Source organism: Hakea prostrata, chromosome 7 (genome assembly GCF_041222555.1).
Source record: "Hakea prostrata isolate BN-2017 chromosome 7, UWA_Hpros_2, whole genome shotgun sequence".
NCBI classification, from domain to species: Eukaryota; Viridiplantae; Streptophyta; class Magnoliopsida; order Proteales; family Proteaceae; genus Hakea; species Hakea prostrata.
Window position 1 is genome coordinate 25,002,469 of NC_142606.1, and position 23,060 is coordinate 25,025,528.

Genomic DNA, 23,060 nt, shown 5'->3' on the forward strand with positions numbered 1-23,060 from the left:
AAAATACTCTCTAAAACCTGTCGAAACTTGTACGGAAAAGTCCTCGGTTTCCTCGAAATTTCCCAAGTTTCCAACTAAGTTTCCCATTTTCACCCGGTCGAAACTTGAGTTTCCCTCAAATTTTTTACCATGAGCTTATGTATAGAGTTTGGCGACCAGAGTGGCTTTAAGGGAGAATCTTTTTTTCTGGCAGCATGGTTGCAAAGCTCCATCATGGGTTCAATGAGTTGAGTAGGCAAGTGAAGTACTAGTCCTAGGTGGTTAACAGCTAGGCCCAACATATCTGGACTACACTTGGCTTCTGCAACTGCGGATTTGGGAAAGATTCCCCAAGCTAGGGCCAGAGCCTCAGGTCTTGACCGGGGAATTTGCTTGAGAATGAAAACTATATAGATATAGTGGGCAACAGAAGAAGCCCAAGAAAATCACTGAGGTGCTGCAAGATGAAAAGGAATGTGAATTATGGGCACAAACAAGGCCCACTCAAAAAATGTGTTCTTTTTCTAGCTTTGGATTGGGAAAGGGACATGACAGACCAGCTAAGGTACATAAGGTTCAGGAATGAGATTCAATACAGAAAAGGTGAGAAATGCTAGCTTGATTACAGGGTAGCAGATATGTGATGTCCAATTCCTACTCCAATACGTTCTAGTTACTGGTCTTCCTCTTTTTGTGTGAGGAAGGCTTGCTTTAGGTCAAAATGGGAATAGGTTTCTATCTCACATGAAGCTAGGAATCCATATCTCACTTAATGACTGGGAAAGGGACAGGATGGATAGATGTCTTCCGTGTTTGAGAGAGCAGGAATGGAGAGTCAACACTCATACTTGATGATGTATATTCATAATTGATGTTTACGGTTAAATTTGGTTAGGAGAAAAAAAAAAGTCAGGAAATTTTATTTTTTCCCCCTTTTTTGCTGGCTACCTCTCTTCTCATCTCTAACCCAGCAAACTCCTAACAAGCTATGCACTGTCATGTACTTCCAGCAAATAAGGCAACACAGTTGCTGTTCTTGAGTTAAACAAATGGTAGTTGGATAATGGAGAGCCTATTCTGGACCAATTGTAAACCATAATCCCAATGCTCTGAGTAGGAAGAAGACACTTTTGTAGATCCAGATCAATAAGTCACCGTGAAAGATACAGATATTGGCGTAGGGGTGTTATTTCATTTTTACTTATAAATGCTTTCCCATGGAGTCAAAGCCATGCATGATACTACTGTGCAGCAAATACACACCAAATGATCAATTTGAAGAGACATTCACGGCTACAATAGACTGTATTAGTAGAGATACCTTGAAGGAGCAGGGACAGAAAACCCAGATGGTGGTGTGGAAGTTACATACCTTGCTCGGTCACCTGTCAAGTTCACAAAGTCCTAATGCAGCTAAGAAATTGAAGAACGAGATATTGAGGACCAAGCAAATGATATATTTAAAAAAGAAAAGGGAAATGGAATGTTACATAAAAAATAAACAAGAGATAATCACCAATGTACACTAGGAGCCTTTGACAGAGGTAACATGCCTGTTTTAAATGTGCAGCTTTTAGATGATGCAGTAGACGCTTCATGCTTTGGCAGAGATTGAGAGCAAAGTGTAGAGGTCCCAACCATATCAGCTTCAACACTAGAAGCCGGTTTTTTGTGTGCTAAAGCATCCCCTTGTGTAGCCCGTTGCTTAGCCAATGTGCTTGATCTTTCAGATCTCGAACCCTCTTTTAATGATACTGACTCCTTCAATGGTTGTCCCTGAAACAATTTTACAAGCAGTTTCAGCAGCTCAGTATGTCTAACACTGAGTCAAATGGAGTATTTGCCACAAAGGAAAGCAGCAGAAATTTACAGAAATTCTCAGCATAACATTCTAAGCTAAGCTAATAGAATAAAGTAATTGCAAATTTTCCAAATAGGAAACCCATTGCTTACACCGGGCAACATTACTGAATCAACTATGAGCAACCTAGCATCAAAATGCTTGGCTAGTGCCTTCGCCAACGTTTCTTGATATATTTCCGAACCTATAATAAGGTAGAAGAAAAATACTCCACATTACTGAAAACAAGGAAAAGCTAGATAACAAATATATAATTTAGAAAGAAAGAAAAAATGGAAAAAAAAAATACCTGCAGGACCAGACAGCAACACCCGTGGACTCAGAGTTGGGAGCTCTGATGTAAACTTCACGAATTTATTTCTCTTCAAATGTATATATACTGATGCAATTAAAGTAATTTTTGTGGTTTCACTGTATGAGTTCAGTCAGATAGGGTTATTAACATAGACACAAGTTCAAGATCCTGAGTTATGATAAAACTATATATAGAAATTACAGAAAGGAAAAGATTGATTAAGACAAAGAAACAATACAAAGATATTATTCACTAAATGGCCCTGCAGAACTTGGGTGAACACATCGTTAAAAGATATGTAATTATATTTAGAACCACTGAATAGGAGCCGTAAACGGAGAAGAAAATATTATAAACACTAGTAAAGTTAACAAACAATATTTAAGGGAAAAAATAATAAGGGGTACAACAATACAAGCATGATTTTTATTTTATTTTTTATTTTTTTTTATTTTGGGGGGGGGGGGGCTAATAGATCATCTTTATTAAAGTACAAGGACAATACAAGCATAATGATATACACACTCTCTTGGATGTTCTTCGTTATTCAAATTCATAAATGACGTAAAAAAACACATAATCACAATTCGGAAAGATGAACTAGACAACACACATATACACAAATACAAACTAAAACAAGAGTTTTAATGCAACATAAGCTAATCTCAAATGCATGAGCTAAAAGAGGCAACCTATAAACTCAGAAGAGGAGAAACAGATAAACGGAAACTGATAATATGAGAATTCTCTCACAAGCTAATCCTGGTTGCCCCGACAAAATATTTTCTTTTCCCCTTCTACAGGGGAGAAACTGAGCCTGAACCCAATCAGCCTTTAGCAACAAAAATCACATTTCATCATATGATTCTATCCAGAACCATGTTCTCCCTGAATGTAAATTACATTATACGATATTCTCATATCCTAAAAAGTTAACCTGCATCCTTTCAGACTTCCTCTCACATGTAATCCTTCAACCGCATATCAATTCTCACCCAGTGTGATATGATCACAAGTTTGACCCCAAGATGGCTCCAAAAGTCCCCATGAGCTGGCCAAACCCCCTAGCAGGAGTGTTTAGGGCATTTTCAGCCCTCTTTTATCAATGGAATTAATTACAGCATCATTCCTAGAATTCTATTTAGGTTTTACTTCTTAATTTGAGTTGTCTTCCATTGGATAAGTAGTGGATAAAATTGTGGATAAGATAAGACTCATGTTCAACAAGGGTTCCTATCTTTCAGGAGTCCTTGGTTATCTAAAAGTTTAGCAAGTGTGTCATTCAAGTTTCAATTAAAACAGAATTCAAGCACGTGCTTATTAGAATTTGAGATAAAAGTGTTATTTTCAGCATGTGTCTTTTTTAGATTCTAATTCAAGAATCCAGATTATGTTGTGGGATCCTAGTTTGTTAAGGAATCCCATTTAGTGTTCGAGTCTTTTGGTGGCCTATTGTTCTTTGTAATTCCTTAAAGTCTGACTGAATAAAATTAAAATATTTGTGAGACACAGGGTCGTGGTTCTCTTTGGGAGGGCCACGGCGGTTTTTGAAGCTTTCATCAATTACAATCAGCAGCTAATCTCAATTTCCAGCAGCCATTAGATCTCTACAGAAGCTCTTACTGAGTAAACACCCCAGCCCCTTCCCCCCTTCTTCCCTACCCATGCAAGCATATCCCTAACCCTGCCCCTTCATCTCCAGCCCCTCCCCTGTCCTGTGCGCCTTGGTAAGCCCCTCCACATTGCTGCAGCAGCACATCAGCAGCCCCCAATTCCCCTACAACATCCCTTAGCCCCTACTCATCCCTACAACCCTCCTAGCCCATTCCCCACCTTCCCTGGCACCAGTAGGCCTCCCCACCCCTTCTTCTTCGGCAGCCCTAGAATCCCACCCCCCGCAACTCCCTAATTCCCAGCCCCTAGCCTCCTTTTCTTCTTCCCTTAGAATCGCACCATCCCCTAGGTGTCAATCCAATTGTTATTTCTCAAATAAGCCTCGTTTCCTAGGTTTGAAATTTTCCTGCGCATCACCTTCTTCCTCTAAATTTTCTGCAAATTGTCTTCATACTTCTGAAACCTAAACCTACATTCCAAAATCATTGAAACAACGTCTGGAAATACTAGGCAGCAAGTACAGCCCCTTCACCCACCCTAGCCGAAACACCCCTAAACCCTAGTTTTTCAAATTTTTGTTGAATTCAGATCTGAATTGGGCATTACAGCAAGGTTTTCAAAGCTATAAAACACCCTACACATTCTAGAATAACCTTTCTCTTTGCTGAAAAATCCTGGGCAGCCCTTAGTTCTAGGGAAAATTCCCACAAACCCTAACCCTAAAACTGGGTTTAAATCACAATGTCACTGGAAATGGTGTTCTATTGCCCCCCCCCCTCCTCTCTTTCTCTTAAAAGTAAAAGTAGAAAACAAGCACTCCCTAAGCCAAATTCATCTCCAAATCTACTCATCTGATAGAATTTTGGAATTGTTCACTCTTTATTATGCATAAAAATAATATTGAGTTGCAGGCAGGAAGTGGAAGGAAGTAAATATGTTAGGAAATAAACCCTGACTGCATACTGATTTCCAAAATGAAAAGAGAAATCCAATATGAAGCTTGATTTATAGAGTCTGGGAGAATAATATCAACATTCACATAACACAATTACAACTTATACTGACATCATTAAGAACTCCATATGCTAACACAAAATTACAAATTTTTTGTTCTCACTAATCAACAACTATCATAGAGAACTAAACACAGTATGTAAAGTAGTGCTGCTGCAAAGGATAAATAGACTTCTTTATACAGTAATACAGAAACACCATATTACGATGCCAATTTTGTGGTACCAATACAGCAGAGAATCCAAAACACACAAGGAAGCAACTTAGAAAAGAATTATAAAATACCTCAAATAATACGGAAAATTATCCAAGGAGTCCTCAATGTTGTTAGGATTGAGAATTTTTTTATGTAAAGTATCCTTGAATGCTTGGCGCCTAGCTGAGGATGAAATCGTAGGTTGATCCAAATCCTTTGGAAGTTCTCTGTTTTCTCTTTGTCCATCAAATGTCCTCAATATGTTTCCACTCGAATCAGTGTCTGCAACGGACTTCCCCACAAGCATCCGCAAAAGCAGCCTTTGTTCATAGCTTGGCTGACGAAACTTTCCAATCTCTGCACCAAAACAAGCATCAAAGTCAACATCACCAACATGCAAGGAGTCATTGGCAGCTAAGTCAGGAGACAGACCAGGTGCAACTTTCTCACTCAATGAAACACCAGCCTCATTATGCCGAGGGCTACCATTCCCAGCATGGCAACTGACATCAAGGTCCAGTACAGGGCTAAACAATTCTTCACACCCAGAAGGTACTTTATTTTCCCCATCTTGTTGTTGTACACCCTCTCCATCTTGAGCAGATGATGGATCATTTCTGATATTTGATAGAGACGCTAAAATCGATGCTCCGGCAACAGCTGACGGGTCACCAGACCTTTTCCCATGAAGGGTTCCTTTGACTGAATCACCCAGAGATTGTGAATTTCTCATGGAACTTGGCAGAGCCGTAGCAATTACATTGTCGTCTGTGAGCAGTTGGAAAATCTGAGAACATATTTAAGGAATTCCTCTTCCAAAATGAAAATTGTTCGATATACACCAGTGACCCAAAAAGCAAAAAGGAAAGTGTGCAGTCTCCACATTAAGTAAGAGGGACTACACCTACATCACAAAGTGCGAGATAAAACAGTCAAAAGGATACATAAGTGTGCTTAGAAGGTGAACTAAAAATCACCTCATCCCCTTCACCAAGGATGGTCGAGGAATTTTTGGGAAATATATTGCCATTCACTCGGACAACCCCCTTGCTGCCTGATATTTCTAGTAAGGCAACAGATGAACCGTGTTTCTGTTAAGAATTAATGAAAACAAATAGAAAGAATGAGTATTACAAACACATTGTTAAAACATCCAAATACCACAAATGGTGTCTCAATGCAAAGTAAACTAATTAAGTAGTGTTTGCAGATTGAACGTTGTACCTCAATGTGCCTCAGTTTACACAAAACTGAACTCACAGATGGATCTGTCAGCTGCAAGTCACATTTCTGGTCTTGACCAACAGTGAAAGTAGATTCCAAGATTAGCAGGGGCTGCATCTGCAAAAAATAAATTAAAACAATGAAGAAAATTGTAAAACAATTATTAGAAAGGCACCACTAGCTCATACTAAGATAAGACAGCCAATGAATACATCTGAAAATTGTACCAACTCTCATCTTCTTACAGGCACAGATAACTCATATCACAACAAATATGTTTTAGCAGGGAAACTTCTAAGTACATGCATCATATGTAAAAGAACAAGAAAGCAATAGGGACTTGAGTCAAATGGACAATAAATCTACAGCAAAGCAGCTAGGAGCTTAAAAAAGCATCCACACATGAAATCATTTAAATGCAATAGACCTAAAGTGAAGACTAACAAATACACACACACACACACACACACACACACACACACACACACACATATATATATATGCTTGGTTGACTGGTTCCAATATGCTAGTAAGGGACTTTCTATTTTACTTTATTTCCTTTCTTGTAATAGCAAATATCACTACCTCTGTCATGGACTATTGAAAGTCTGATGGGGGACAGTTAGGAGAAGGGGAATCCTGAAATAAATCAGAGTTGCATCTGGAAAGAAGAAGGAAAGGGGGAGGGAGTTCACACGCACAGACAGCCACATAGGCTCCCAAACTATAACTCAATCCATAATCTCAAATCCGTATTCAACAATGGGGGAATTAATTACATCATATACAAAGAGAATTAAAGGACACCTAAAAGTAAGACTCACTTTATAAATAGGAACAATTGAGAAATCTAGTACCCTACGTGGCTAACTTCTAAATAAACTAAAAGGCATCACTCATTTTCCCAAATAACATAAATTCCTAAAATCCACTCTACTTGGACGCTGCTCATGTTCAACTAGATACACAACTGGGTCTGAGTCCAACCAAGGCAGTGTGTCAGCATCAATTCCTCTGGTGTTTGGAGAAAATCTTGTCCACGAGTTTTCAGTTTTGAAAAACGGAAAATTAGTACTACTCAGTCGAACAATCAGCTTTGGCAGGGCGAAGATCAAGTGCCTTTCATGATAAACTGTAAATATCTTCAGATTGCCATGAGCAAACGACTTTTTTTCAATGGGACTCTGATCATGGGGTTTCACAATTGAAAAAGGTCGGTTGATCCATTCTTCAATTGCAACCTTGATCAAATTATGGACTTCAGTCTGATCTTCACTTTCAGTGTCCAATTCCATATTTGATTTGCATTTGACCTTTTCACGACTGTATCATGCTTGACATATTATCAGATAAGAAGTTGTTAATATGAACAAGCTCCCAAAAACATGTCATCAGTTTAAAAGGTTATCTACAATTTACAGAACCAACCACTAATTGAAGGAGTAAGTCATATCAATCAATCTCCATGATTTAGTGGGTTTATAAAAATAGAGGCAAAATTGTAAATGAAATGAACTCAATTTAGCAAAGAAAACAAATCCTCCAAATTTTGATGAGAGAGTATACTTGGAAAACATGAGAATGAGAGTGAAGAGAAGTAATGAGTTGGTTGCGTGGCACTATGGGAAAATAAAAAATAAATGAAGGACCTAAAATAAGTAAAGGGCTAAAGGTGGGGGCAATAAATTTGCTTTTGGAGGGCTCTTCCATGCAAACAGCAACACTTCAATATTGTTGATGTGAACCAAATCCAGGGCCGAAATAGGGCCTAGGGTAGCTTCCTCAAACCCTACGGCCCTCTCGTAACAGCAAGGGTATTTTGGTAAATTTGCACTATTTCAGTTGAGTCCACCTAAAGTTTAGTTGGGTCCAATATGTTTGTGGGACCCTAGCTCTACTTTTGTTTTTGGGTCCATATTTGTTAAATTATTGAAGAGTCCTTGTTAGGTCAGGATTTCTACATTATAAATGAGTCATCTAGTTTTGTTTTACTTCTTACAAGGATTCAATATCTACTCTTAGATTTCAATTTGGAATCTTCTAGGGTGAGATATGAAAGAACCCTTGTGTGAGTAATAGTCCTTAGTCAATTAGGGTTTTCAGTTTGAATTGTTTTCTAAATTAGAGTCCTAGTGTGAGTTCCTTCTAAAGGCTGTAAATAAGCCTCACTATAATGTAATCTTCGGTTTTGATGAGTAATAAAATTAATTAAGAGTCGAAGGAACAACTGATGGAGTCGTAGGTTCCTTAGAGGGGACTTATGGCAGTTTTAGAAGAGAGTGTTCTGCAGAATTTTCAGATTTCCGGCTTCCCATTTTGCATCTCCAAGTAAGTGCCAAGCCCCCACCCCTGTGCCAGCCCTGCCCTCCCCTCTCTTCCTCTCTCATCCACAGGCCCTACCACATCCTCCAAACCCTAATTCTACCATCACAGCCCACTCCAATCGCAAGCTCTCAAAACCCCTTCACAATCCTGTGGCATCACCCTAGAGGCTTCCCTAAACCCTAGACTACTATTCCCAGCCCTCTTCTCTCTTTTTCTGCTTCTTCCTTTCTTACTTGCGGTAACTCTGGAATTTCGGTAGTTCGGGAAATTCCATAGTTCATAACAGCAGCATTTCACCCAACCCTAATCCACCCATATCTCTTAGACCCTACCCCAATTCCCTCACCCTTTTAGGACTACCTTGCCCATCCCCTTGCCTACACTCAATCCCAACCCCATCCCTTTTCTTCAACTAAAACCTAGAATTTCTGCAACTTATCTTCTTCTTTAGGAACCCTAAACCCTAAACACTTCAAAACCCTAAATCTCCTTAATCAATCAACCAAACCCCAAACCCTTTTAGAGTTAGCATCCCTACCACCCCTTGAACACTCAAGTAACCCTAGCCCCAAGTTGACCCTAGAAACACTAATTCCAATAGAACCCCTACAATCCAAAACCCTAAACTTGAATATTCAAATCTGAATTCAACAGAACAGCAAGGTATCAAACTTGAGTTGCAAATCCTAGCTCCTAAACCCTAGCCAAACCTAACCCTACCCTGAACACCCCCCCGGGGACTTCCAAAACAGCCCAATTCCTTCATTCATAGGGTACTCTAAACCCTACTTGACTGATCTGAGGATGGACCTAGATCTAGGGCTTCCCTTCAATCAATTATACCCTAGATCCTAGTTCACATCAAATGTTCTTCATGTAAAGCAAGGATGGGGGACACAAATCAGTTGAAATATTCCTCCACATCTTCTCAAGGCATGGCCCCATAGTCATGTTAATTATCATCTCCTATACAGCTGCCCAACCCCAAGAGTCCTCAAAATTGGAAATTTCTTCCACAAAAATCTGATAAAACTCCTACAAATTGGCAAATCAATATCTACTACTTCTGAAAAATAAGCTTCCTCAAAGAACTAGTGGATAGCTACGAACCTTCCAACTAAACAAGCTGATCGATCCTTGACATCTAGGCAGAATATTGGCAGCTTATCCTAATTGATATCCTATTCAAATCTAGAGAATCTTCCACAAAATAAGCTGGATCAGAGGGAAATCAACTGGACAGGTTCCCCTCTCTTCAATCAAAGATGCCAATGGTTTGCATTTTCTCCAATCCACCCACTGAAGAAACCCTACAAAAGAAGGGGCTTACACCAGGCATGGCCAAGAAAGGGAAACTATATGACCACTTTACAATACTTTATCATGGTTTAAGATTTCAGTAGGAATGGTTGAAACCTCATTGTTTATTTAGGTTTCAACTTGAGTTGAAAAAAAATATAGGTCAATGCTCTAAACATGCATAGTGTTGATCAAAATTTCAACATTGCAACATTGTTCTCATCAAAAAAAAAAAAAAAAAAAAAATCAACATTGCAATTGAGTCACTTTCAATATCATTTTGCTTGAAGCAATACAAAACAATGGATATAAAAGCACCATAATGGTTGAAATTGATCAAAATATTGACCCATTTTATGTGTTTCAAGAAGGTTATCTTGGATATATGTACCTCAGTCCGACAAAATGAAGAAGAAAAAACAGGTTTGTCCTAAAATAAGATGGAAGTAACCAAAAGGGGTTGTCCTAGAAGCATTTCCAACAATAAAGCCGTAAAACCAATGAGTCATAAAATGAAACTTTGAGGAAAAATCCTCGAAACCCACCTGCAGGGAAACTAATGTATATATGACTTATGAGCAATGTTTGAATTTCGCCAATTTTGGTGGACGGAGAACAAAATACCGAACGATGTGCAAATTTGCAATTTCAGCAAAATCTCGCTAACTATCGGAATCTCACGAATTAAGCAAATTTTCGATCGAAATTCAAATAAAAGCGGCACTTCGGCAACAAAATTTCAACCCAAACACTCCAAAATGCGACATTTCACCCCCAACTTGGATTTTGGGAATTTTAGGACTCAATCTTCGTCATTTTCCGCATGTTCTTACGTGGATCTTGCCTGCAAACGCGTGAATCGAGCCTCATTTCAGTTAGATCTTGAAGTTTTTCATCTCTAAGTCATGCCATTCTTCCCTAAATTTTTTGAAAATGCATGTTAGATAGTTATTGAATGGGCATATATTGAACATCACGGGCCGATCTACGAACTCACAGTGTCGAAATTTTTTTGCAAAGTGGATTATTTTTTTAAGGTGATGCCCTAAGTATGTACAGTATTTAGGGAGCTCCCTAGCTCAAGGGATGGATCTAACCCACCACAACATCTATTATTAGGTTAGAGTAAGTCTCATGTGTATTGTAATTGTGGACTTTTTAGTTCTTATACGTATGTTCATTGTTCATTGTAAATTGTAATTCATTCATCTACTATTATTTTATATTGTTTTAACCGTGTACTAACAACTGAGTCCTACACTACACTTCTACTCGTATATTGAATTCTAGTTGTTGTATTCTAATGAATTAGTGTTTTTGACGTGAACATTGTGACCTCAATGGCCAAACCCTAAAGTGGGAACCCAAGGCCCACCAATCAAGCTGGGCGAACCCTATTAGGGGTATTTTGGGCATTTTTCCCCTTTTTAAATTATTTTCATATTAATTCTAGTATTTTATTTGAGTTTAAACCCTTAAGTTGAGTTTGGATTGCTCTCAAGAGTTTTGTTTTGATTAAACATTGTTTTGTTGAGTCCCCACTTATCTTAATTAGTGCTTAAGAGTTCTATTTGAAAAGAATTGAGCATGCACTCGTTTAACTTAAAGTCTAATTTTAGCATTGTGTCTTTTATTAGTAGGTTCCAAATCAAGAGTCCATGTTATGTGGTGGGATCCTAATCCATAAAGGAATCCCACCTAGAGTTATGGTCTTTTAGTAGTTAGAGTCCAAGATAAAGAATTTAGGTCAAGTGGTGGGATCCTTGTCTGTTAAGGATTCCCACATAGGGTCAAAGTCTTTTAAAGGCTATAAATAGCCTGTTATTTCAGTGTAATTGTTTGATGATTAGTAAAATTGTTGAGTTTGGGATCAAGGTTTCATAGTTGAGGGGGCTCTGGTTTGAGTAGAATTTGTTCAAGTTCAATGGTTCAACCTTCTTCTTCTCCATTCAAGCAGTCTACAAGCAATCATCAAGCAGCCAACAATCATTCTCAGCAGCTCAAGTATAGAATCATCCCCCTCCCCTGCCTCCTCTTTCAATTGCACCCTCCCTGCCCCTTTCCCCTCTTCCGTAGGCCAAGGATACCCACCCCTCCCCCCCCCCATCACACCCTCTCTCTCCCCCTTCCCCTTCAGTCCCAGCAAGACCCCAGCCCTTCCCTCACCCCCTTCCCCACCTGCAAGATTCCCTTGACCTCTCCCCTGTTCGGCGCATAGCAGAACCATACTCCCAGACCCCCACAGACCCTAGACCCTTGCTGTTTCAGACCATTAGGCACCCTCCCCACCTTCCTGCAACCCTACTGATCGCTTTCCCTAACCTATCCAGCCCCTGCGAGCCCCCTCCCCCCAAGTGGTCCCTGTTTCTGGCAAAAATTCAGATGAACAGAAAATTTCCGAAATTTCTGCAACTTAATTTGAAACTTCTGAATCTGAACCTGCATCAATTCCTGACCCTAACCTACATGCAAGAAAAGTGAAAGCCAGTTCTGCAATTGCAGAACTACAAGTGCAGATCTTCCCCCACCCTAGCCGAAATTTCCTCCAAACCCTAGTTTTGGAATTTTAGTTAAAGTTCAGACCTGAATTACTGTTACAGCAGGGTTTTTCAGAGCTATAGAATACCCTAAACACCCTGAATCAGCTCTCCCTTCGCTGGAATTCCTAGGCAGCCTTTAGATTTAGGAAAATTCCCAAATACCCTTAACCCTAAATCTGGCTTTACATCAGTTCTCTTGTATAATATCCATATTTACACCTATTAAAATTCATGTTCCAAACTTCCAGTTTCGCCAGCAATATAGTTGGGCATGTGCCAATTGAGAACGCCACTTCAGGATAGGTTTTAGGCACAAATAACACTTCCATTGTGTTTATTGACCTCAAATTAGGCTAGACACCAAAGCCCCCCCCCCCCCCAAAAAAAAAGCCCACCAAAACATTGAGGCAAAAGTTAAAAAAAGAAAAAAAATTTAGTTAAACCAAACGAGATTTTAAAAGCCATTTACATTCTAAGGTGGCATAGAGCTTACAAAAGGATAGTCCCTATGATCTTCAATTACCTAGAAAAGGAATGACACATTCCCTAATGAGCTCACATGGCGTGTTCCAAGAAGGAGCTCAAGTAAATATCTAGGTATAATCAGGGACATGTATGATGGTGCATGACACGTATTAGGACTGCCAAGAGGGCCAAAGTGGTGAATTCCCAGTGACAATTGGGTCACACCAAGGATCAGCTTTAAGCCAATGATTATTTACACTCATCATGGTTGATGCAACAAGCCACATCCAAGATGAGGTCCCCTTTTATCTTTTTTCCCGGGTAAATCAAGCTGAGGCCCCTTGGTGTATGCTTTTCTCACTAGTGAATGGTGATAATATTTTGATAGATGAGAGAATAGAGGGAATTAATGTGAAGCTAGAGTCATGAAAATGAAACTTGGAATCAAGAGTTCTTCAGACAAGTAGAACAAAGACAGAATTTCCCTCTGTGTAGAGAGGATGAAGTAGTGAAATTTGAAGACTGAGAACTACCACAAAGGACATGTGTTAGATGCTTGAGGTCAGCCATTAACAAACAAGTGATATAGAGGATGATGCAACCCACAAAATTAAAGTCATGATGAAACAGAGAGGAGCTTCAGGAGTGTTATGTGACAAAGGCATACCCATTACGGTTAAAGGGAAATTCCTAATGCACATTGTATCAATTGAATTTTGCATATTCTGGCACTCGATTATGTATAGAATATGCTATATTAGAAAAGGTACACATTGTACAGCCTAGACTAGCAACCTAGTGTCTGAAGCCCAAGTATCACTTGGAAGGTTATAATGTAAGGGCTCAAATATCTATAAGATGCTTAATTACGGTTTTCTTGATGTTTCAGGCCCAAATATGATCATCATTCAGCCCCAGAAATGGTCAACCAGCCTAATTAACGCAAGATCGACCTAGGACAAGAGAAAACCAGTGAGAAATCAACTGCAGCCAGGATCAACACAATAAGGAAGAACAAATAAAATTAACGGAAACTTTTTTCTCCTGTTTAGATATGAAGAAGAACATAAAGAATAGGAAGAAGAAGAGGATAGGGTCAGCTTCTCCCTCTCATTCATGGTCCCCCACCAAACCATCACTGCATCCCAGAACTTCAAAAACCCTATTATTCAGTATATCAGTCCTTTTCTACTCAGCCTCATACTCTTATTTACAATGATGCAATTAAAAGGAACTTTCTAATTCTTAAAATGCATAAAACAGAAACTTCTAAAGTAAAACTAAGCAACTACAATAGAAACTCTAAATCAGAAATTAAAATCTCTCAAAAACAGATACTAGGTCCTTGAAAAAGAGAAAGCTAAATTCAGTCTTCGATCTTCTAGATGCTGTCCCACTTATCCAGGAGTGTCCTGCTGCCCAAGGCTTCTAGAATAGATGTCCTCATGTAATATATTCTAAGCTGGATCAGCAACTTTGAATGGTACATGATTAGGAACTTTGTTTTTGAAATTTGTTTTGTCATGCTCTGATCTACATCAGAAATGTTACCAGCTTTTGGTTGAAATCTGATTGGTATCCGAAATATTTGAGTTTTGAAACCATGGTCCAATCTGAAATCTTGATTGACTAGCAAAATGATAGTTTCAAACTACCCAAACAGTTTCGACGAATTTTGGAATATATTAAGCATCTTTATGGAAGGAGATGAAGGTCTGTACAAAAATGGTTTGCTGTTGTTTGATGCTATTTTTCCATGAATTCTTGATCCATACAACCAACTAGATGACAATTGTAAGGAAAATATATTATCTTGACAGATAAAACAGTTCCATTTTCTGCCACTGTGGTTGGAAACAACAATAAACCAACAAAAGAAGAAGAAGAAGAAATGGTGGGCAGACTGGATTAATGTGGTCTACCTAAACCCATGTTTTGAGATAGAGGTGCAAGATCAGGGCAGTTTTAGCAAATCTTTCACCACCTGAACCCACAAAGCTTTGCATCAAACACAGCACCCAAAGAAAGGTTCAAATAAGCAGAAACCAGACAACCACAACCTTGAACCTAAAACAAGATACTAACTCCCTAGAATTCAGTACTGCTGCAAGCATGCACAACCCAGAAAACTTCACTCAACTGAGATTTATTTAAAGACCAGAAATAACATAAACAAAATCCAAAACAAATCTCAATCTACCATGTGAACAACATTCCTTGCAAAGAATGAGATTTTCATTAATGAAAAGTAATGAAATACTCCAATAAATTCTGCCTACATTTCGATGTTGTTCAAATGCTAAGCAATGACAAACTCCATATTTAAAATCTCTCTGATACCAGAAATAGCTGGCTGAGTGACACAGTGCTACTCACTAACTAGCATTAAAAAAAAAAAAAACAGAGTCTGAGATCAAATTTTATACACCATCTCCATTTAGCTCCAAAAATCCATCCTTCTCAGCAATTAAAAGAAGAAATTACACATGACATTATGCCTTTTCAACTTATCTTCAGAATAACATTGGCTCTGGAAACAATATCTCTGTGAAAGCAGGGGAAGGCTACGTACATTATGACCCTCCAAAGACCCCCACAATAGCGGGAACCTCATGCTCCGTTTATGACCTTCAAAAGATCCTTGGCTAACATCATGCTTGTTCCATGGAGCACAGAATTGTCATTTCTTAGCCCAGCATTGTTTTCAATAAAATAGTGACTAGTGAGTATAATAAATGATCCATAAAGATAAAGTACCACCCAGTTTTTTATCAGAAAGCAAGATCACATTAATCATCCTACACTACAGGAGCACCACTTCATCCACTTCACACTATTTCTTCAGAAAATATTTTCTATATCTCCCTCCTCACAAGCCATCAAGCACAAAATAATGAAAATGTCACTCTTGACAGGCTGGCTCCCTCTCTTTGCAGGCAATTTAGCAAATTCTCATGCCTAATTCTTTTCCTGCTAAATGCACTAATCCAGCTTATCTAAATAAAAATCTATATTAGCTCTGACTCAAAATTTTACATTTTACATAGGCAGAACTTATTATCAAATTCATAATTATATCCACTGATCCAAGAGCATTTCTTGTCAACAGATGACAGAACTGATGCTGGTAAGCGAGTCTAAGAACCACCACCCCTTGCTCACAGTTAAACACCTAATTTTTTAAAATGCCTCGCATTTTTTCTGTTAAATGATATAGACATTATAGGAATAGCACATCCAGATAATGAAATCTAGGATTAAAATAGATAATATGCACAACATCTCAAAAAAGATGTCACTGAACTCAAAGGCCGTGAATAAGATACGACATCTAAACCCACCTCGGTGACCCGGGAAATAAGCCTTCCCCATGGAACATTTGCACGAGCTTTTTTAGACTCTTTCCTCCTCCGCTTCAAAGCGACACCTGATTTGTCGGTCTCAGGCGCTAAACCATTTAAACCGAAAGGAAGCCACCAAACAAATCAATTAGAACTGGAAAATAAATAAATAACTACACAGAGAATCAAATTGCATGCATGAATAATCAACGGAAGAGTAAAGATCCAGCCAACCAGCTAAAGATGAAGATGCAGCCGGTGCCTCGTATTCCCCGCCCAAATCTGGGGAATTTTTTGTATCACTTGCATCTACTTCTTTGGACTCATCAGCGAGTGGAACTTCTGGGCAGCGAGATTCAGACCCAGAGTCATGCGAATTCAGTCCTTCACTAGAAACCTCGTACGGTACCGAAGATTCCTCCTTTACCTAGGTTTCCATTCAAAATCAGTATACCACACTTCGAGAACAAACTTTATTAACAAGACACTAACCCTAAATCTACACGCACCTTTGAGCGTTTCTTCTGTGAAAAATTGCCAGAAGGTGAGCCAGAACGCTTAGATGCAGCTGAGCTTCGAGTCTCAACCATTTCTTCACTTTTCCAGTCGAACTTCGTCGTAGATAGTCGGAGATTGAGAAGATAAGGAGTGCAAGATTCGTAATATACTAAACAAAAAAAAAAAAAAAAAAAAAAAATCTTCTTTTTTATTTTTTATTTTGGTATCTTGGAATTCTGTTCTGTAAGGTTACACAGACTTGAAGAAGAAGGAAACGAAAAAAACATACACATTCAGACGGTAGCCGAGCCGAGACGATTTTGATTGGGTTTTATTATATAGATTTGTGCTGACGAGTGAATTTCTGGGTGAAGTGGAAATTAGGTTTTCTTTTTTTTCTTTCTTGAAAGTTAGGTCAACGATTCAGTCGCTCTATCCAACGACCGACGAGTGACTAGGTTATCATTATCATTGTCAACTAATAAAAGGAAATAGTTTTTACCGACAAGCAATTTTAATTTCTCAAAAAAGGTAGATACAAAGGTTGGCTTTCGCTTTATAAAAGGAAAGTTTCTGAAAGAAAAATTAAAAGGAAAAAGTCAACATTGTAAATATGTTTATTTTAATATTCCATTTTTTTTAGATTATGGGTAGAGCTATAACCGAAATTGTCATAGTAATTTGCCTTTAAAACAAGGTATTGTTTGTGTTTCAGACTTTCAGTCATGCAAATAATACATTAGTATAATTTACCAAAAAAATAATAATAATAATACATTAGTCTGAAGCTCACTCATCAGTAGTTTGGTAGTCCATATGTCTCAGGTTCAAATTCCTTTGCTCCTCTATTTTTCACATTGGGCAGTTGAGATTCTGTGTATTATACTAGCACTCTGGTAGTGCTACGTTGATGGAGTCAATATTTGCACTGGTAGTTTACAAGACTAATGTTTGCATAGGTCAAACTTGGAAGTTCAAACATTGACTTAGCGGGGGGTGTAAGGGTGCCACTATACATCTCCTTTTTTGCCAAAAAAAAGAAAGTCATGCAATTCTACAATTATCATGTAGTCATGCAACAATGTAACCAAGAAACCGTGTAGTCATGCAAGTCAGTTAAAGATATATAGGTTAAAGAAGTGTGTCACTGCCAAAGAGCGGTTACAACCAAAATTGGACAGGCCCTATATGTTAAAAATTGTTTTGGCCATGTAGCTTGTAACATATAATCATGTAGAGCTATGAAGTTAAATGGCCATTCAGCAATGCAATTGACACACCCCACCTGCCAGTATCGATCCCACTTGACAACTTGTGGGAGTGATCCACAGGTAGTTTACAAGACTAATGTATTCATCTCCCTTTTTGCTTAAGAAAAAAAAAGTCATGCAATTCTACAATTATCATGTAGTCAAGAAGCAATGTAACCAAGCAGCCATGCAAGTCAATTATTGATATATAGGTTAATGGAGTGTGTCACAGCCAAAGAGCGGTTACAACCAAACTTGGACTGGTTCTATATGTTAAAAATGGTTTCGGCCATGTAGCTTGTAACATATAACCATGTAGAGCTATGCAGTTAAATGGCCATTCAGCAATGCAATTGACACACCCCACCCGCCAATATCAATCCCACCTAACAACCCGTTGGAGCAATCCACAATCACAAGATCCACGGTTTAGTCATTAGTGATAATAAATACACATAATAATAAATCAAAAGCAAAGAACAATTTAGTAATTAAATAAAATGATATACAAGCGTCTTGAATCCAATAAATAATAAATTGAATCCAATTAATAAATAAAATAAACGTGTCCAAAAGGGGTATTTCAGCGGAAGCAAAAGAAAATAAGAGTTTAAATGTTATTTTGTTCTTTCTTAAGGCTGGCACTCTTCTCTTCTCAATGAAATGAGTCATGAATCCTTCCTTCATCACCTTATCAAAATGGCGAATCACTTGGATTCGCTTGCCATCAGTAGGTGCTATAAACACACTCCATGCACCCACAGGTGCCTTTGTGTTGTGCAACACTATATCCTATTGCCGCCTCCAAAGCCTCTTCATGGGGGTTCTCCCAGTCATACAAAACTTCTCCCGCTTCAATGTATCAATCTGAATAATATAAAAATAATTATAAAAAAAAAAAAAGTGAGTTCTAACGAATTCAGTAAGGCAACAAATCTCATATACATGTCAACATCATATCATAATAAATAACATAAAGGAAAGATAATATGCATGAGTATGGATGCATCTAGTAGCTAACTATGTAAATCTCTAGCATGACAGACACGCTTTAAGGTATACACCAGCCCTCCTCTAAGTAGGTATTGTCACTCTAATCCCTCATGGACTAGTTACCTCTGTTGGAATCATGAGTAAGGGGTACGGTCCTTGTTAATCAACTTTGACTGGGGTTTAGGTCCACACTCTCTAACCACAACCATTGGCATGAACATACTACATATGGTCCATATACTTCCCCTATGGCACCAATCAACTCAGTTCAGTATCCTTCTCCACCTAGGAATAAGAATCCTCACGAACTGACTACCTCTATTAGACTCAAGCCATTAACCCTATGGTCATCCACATATTGTTGAAGCGGATGCTCTCGTGTCCCCTCACAACTCCCTAGCGGCTTATTGGATGCCTATGAGCCCAACCCTAACATATGCAACCCTACCAATGCATGATCAATAGTGGACTACTAAGTCTCCCAATGGGCTGGCTACTGTTGTAGGATGAAATAGAGTCACGTCACTGTTATCACCAGTCATTCAGCTTCAATCCCCTTGCCAAAAGGGTAATAGTATGTATGAGTACCTAACCGTGCAATCTAAACCTCCTATGTATGTAATCCAGTAACAATGATAGTGCTAGGGGCATCAGAGAATGATGTCCCATACCATAGTCCCCAATATCCCAAACTAGGGATACCTAGTAAGGATACCCTCAATCATAGTTACAACAACTCATAATTCAATATCACATATTGATTCAAGTAGATCTAATCGTCATGCACATTAAATTATTATCAATGAATCATTTAAACTACTATAACAACAAGATATAAGATCACTTATGCATTCAAAGCAATGAACAGTCATTACATTACATGTCAATCCATATATAAGGAAACGTAAGCTTACTTGTCGTAGTGAAAAAGCTATTGAAAGTACAATTAAACTTCACAAGTAACAAGTCCAGTAAACCTCAGAGATCACCTAGATTTAGGTTAAGAAGTTTCATCAAAATAAAAAATCAAAACAGAGCAAAACTCAAGCTGATATGGCCACTGTGACCCAGTCAGTTGATCATGTTTTTAAAATTTGACACGTGTCAAGTATTCACCCATGTGGATAAAATTAATTCCTCTTCATATGGGTGGAGGGTTCAGACTCAAATCATGGGCCTAGATCAAGGCCAAGATTAGGGCCAATATCAGGGTCAAAATCAGGGCCAGGATCTAGGGGTGCAAGTTTGGCCCTGGCGGCCCTGACCAGCCTTGAGCCCGAATAAGGCTTGGGCTAAAGATTTTGGCCCTAAGGGCGAGTTAGGGCCAAAATATTATAGCCTTAAATTAGGGTCACGGGCGGGCCTGGGATTACTCTCTGGCCCGCCCAACCCATCCCGGCCCATCCCTGATTTTGGCCCTGATCTTGGCCCAAATTTTGGCCCTGATTTTGACCCTGATTCTAGCCCTAATTTTGACCGTGATCTTGACCGTGATCTTGGCCCTGATTCTTGGATCTTGGCCCTGATTTTGACCCTGATTCTGACCTTGATTTTGGCCTTGATCAATTGAAAATCAATTATAACCATAATATGGAGTGAGTTAATTATACTACAATCTTGATCTTGGCCCTGATTGGTTTCCTACAATCTCATCAATTGAAAATCAATTATACTTTGTTACAAAAAAAACTCAATTCTATCATCAAAGAACCTATTGATGGAAAATGTAATAACCATAATAACCATAATATGGAGTGAGTTAAATTTAGTGAGATGACTATTTGAGATCATGATAACAACATTTTTTGCTAATTCATCTGCTTCTTTCCCTTAAATTTCTCATTGTGTGAGGCTCTCATTCTAGAGATATTATTTGCCATATTTATGAAATTGTCATATAAATGGTAATTAACTAAAAAAAGCATGCATGTAACAACATAAAAGGATTTTTGCTTTTTAATATTTATATGATAAGGAGATTATTATACATACATATCAAGTCTTCCTCTAAATTGTTGCTATGGCCCGTTGCATAGTGGGTAATCAAATCATTGATTCTAGAACTTTGTGCATTAGTGAAATCTAATACATAATACCAATCCAATAATTTGGTTTGAAGAAAGAAAGTAAAATAAAACTCAAAATGAAGGTTAGAATTCTAAAATCATCACTTCTCAATATGAAAGAGAAAAGAAAAAAATAAAATTCAATCACTCAATGTGCACTTTTATTATTATTTTTTTCTTGTAAGAATGTGTATACTTTAATCTTGATCATATGAAGAAAAAAAAAACTTACTTGATAAGTTAATGTAGTTGGTTTCCTCTAATGTTTTAGTGTTGGAACTTTGCATTGTCAAATAATTAGTATCTCTTATAATAACAACATGCATCTATTTTGAAAAAGAAGAAATCAACAAATGGTGCCTTTCTTATAAACAAATATAATGGATTTTCTTAATATATATCATTCAAGTCAAATGTATGCATTTCCCTAACCATTTTATGTCACACATCTCGTGAAGGTATAAGCAAATATAATGGATTTTTTTAATATACATCATTCACATCAAATGTATGCATTTCCCTAACCATTTTATGTCACACATCTCGTTAAGGTATAAACTTTTCATGTTTTCATCATTCCTTTGGGGGAAAAAAAGGCTATTTGGGCCAAGGTCCATCCATTAGTTTATTTCATTGTTTTCTTGTACCTTTATGGGTGTCTAGATTCTAACACTTGTATGGGGTGTAAACCATAGCAAGGCTTGAGTGGTTGTTTTAAGCCTAAGGCATCTGCCGAAGTAGAACTCCAATTCATCAGCATTGGCTTGTTTCAGCATCAAACGCGAAGGTGAACAACTTCGATTCTGCTTACAATTTGAACCAAACAATGTTATCCAAGTTAAAATTGAAATTGATCAAGTGAATTTATGTATTATTGGGTTCTTTTTATGTTAAAGCAAAGCCTTATTTTTTTTTTGGAAGCTGAGGTTCATCCGGGCCAGCTCGTGCGCACCTTGATTACATCCTTAGGGGGAGAGACGCTGTCTGCAAGGGTCAAACTCACGACTTCTCCATTGAGAAGTATCGATCTCTACCACTCTAAAGCAAAGCCTCATTTACTAAAATGTAGATTGAATGTTATAGCACCCGAAATTTGCCCTAATGAAGTTTTAACTAGTGGCAGAACTGTTTGTTGCTTGATGATGTTTTTTTACCATAATATTTCCTTACAGCTTTCAGGTGTTCAAGTTAGGATTCATGAATAGGTTCTTTAATGAAGGTTTTTGCAACCAATGAGGAAGAAGTAGACTAGTTGATTATATAATTGTTGCTTCTAGCCTGCTTATTTGAAGCTGGTATGGTAGGATCATTAACAAGAATCTTATTAGTGTTGTAACTATTCAGCATGTTATCTGGTTTTAAATTGTATCATTTCATGCTTTCAAGTAGTAGGTGTTGATGGCTCCAACTCTTTTGTTGTTTGGTTTGGGAATTTTATGGTACATTTTTTTATGTACATCTTCATAACAATGTTTTTATTTTTTATTTTTTTATGCAGATATCTCATTTATGGAAGAGTCAACATTCAATTGAAAGAAGATGATGAAAGCAATTGTTTCATTGGATGAAAGAAACAATTCAACTGTGTGCTGTTATTTTTATTGTTGAGCTTGTTAGTTGAATTTAGGGACCATGGGATGCCATTCCTCTCTTGTTTACTTCTACTTTCACATAGAATGCTATTTTGTCTAGAATAAGCATTCAACTATTATTTATTAGACCAACTACACAATTTTCTACTTTGACTGATATTTTATATCTCCATCAGAAGATTAGTTCTCTTCTCCTTTAGATTGATTTTCTATTCCTTACCCGTTAAATTGATCTTGTTAGATTTTTGGAATAAAAATTTCTTGTTTTCATAATCGTGTAACTAAATCTTGCTAATTGCAAATGGTTTCATCTATGGGTTTTGCATTTCTTATTGGAGGAAGATTGGAAAGTAGGTCAGTTTTGATTTCTAAAAATAGATTTTATGGTAAAATATAAGCATCAAATCACTACAAAAAAACCTATTAACACTTCCATTGTTACAGGCAGCTTTTGCATCAAAAGTATATATATGCTATAGCATTATGTGATGATAGGTTATATTATTAC

The 23,060-nt window shown here is 37.8% G+C and overlaps 1 protein-coding gene across 3 annotated transcripts in view; it reads right to left on the reverse strand.

The window, feature by feature from the left end:
* Positions 1–16,968, reverse strand: part of LOC149010767 (AAA-type ATPase family protein) — a 48,115-nt gene extending 31,147 nt beyond the window's left edge. The window contains exons 1-11 of one of the 3 annotated variants that reach the window (XM_089164467.1): positions 16,663–16,968; positions 16,388–16,580; positions 16,154–16,260; positions 6,184–6,300; positions 5,904–6,050; positions 5,392–5,746; positions 5,049–5,316; positions 2,130–2,251; positions 1,933–2,024; positions 1,533–1,755; positions 1,352–1,364 (exon numbers count right to left, since the gene is read on the reverse strand). In XM_089164467.1, the coding sequence (XP_089020593.1) occupies positions 1,352–1,364; positions 1,533–1,755; positions 1,933–2,024; positions 2,130–2,251; positions 5,049–5,316; positions 5,392–5,746; positions 5,904–6,050; positions 6,184–6,300; positions 16,154–16,260; positions 16,388–16,580; positions 16,663–16,743 (1,718 nt within the window). In that variant the 5' untranslated portion in view covers positions 16,744–16,968. Of the gene's footprint in view, positions 1–1,300; positions 1,365–1,532; positions 1,756–1,932; positions 2,025–2,129; positions 2,252–5,048; positions 5,747–5,903; positions 6,051–6,183; positions 6,301–16,153; positions 16,261–16,387; positions 16,581–16,662 lie in introns of all 3 variants that reach the window. The other 2 variants (XM_089164466.1, XM_089164465.1) reach the window with 2 other exon arrangements.
* Between the last annotated feature and the right edge of the window lie 6,092 nt (positions 16,969–23,060).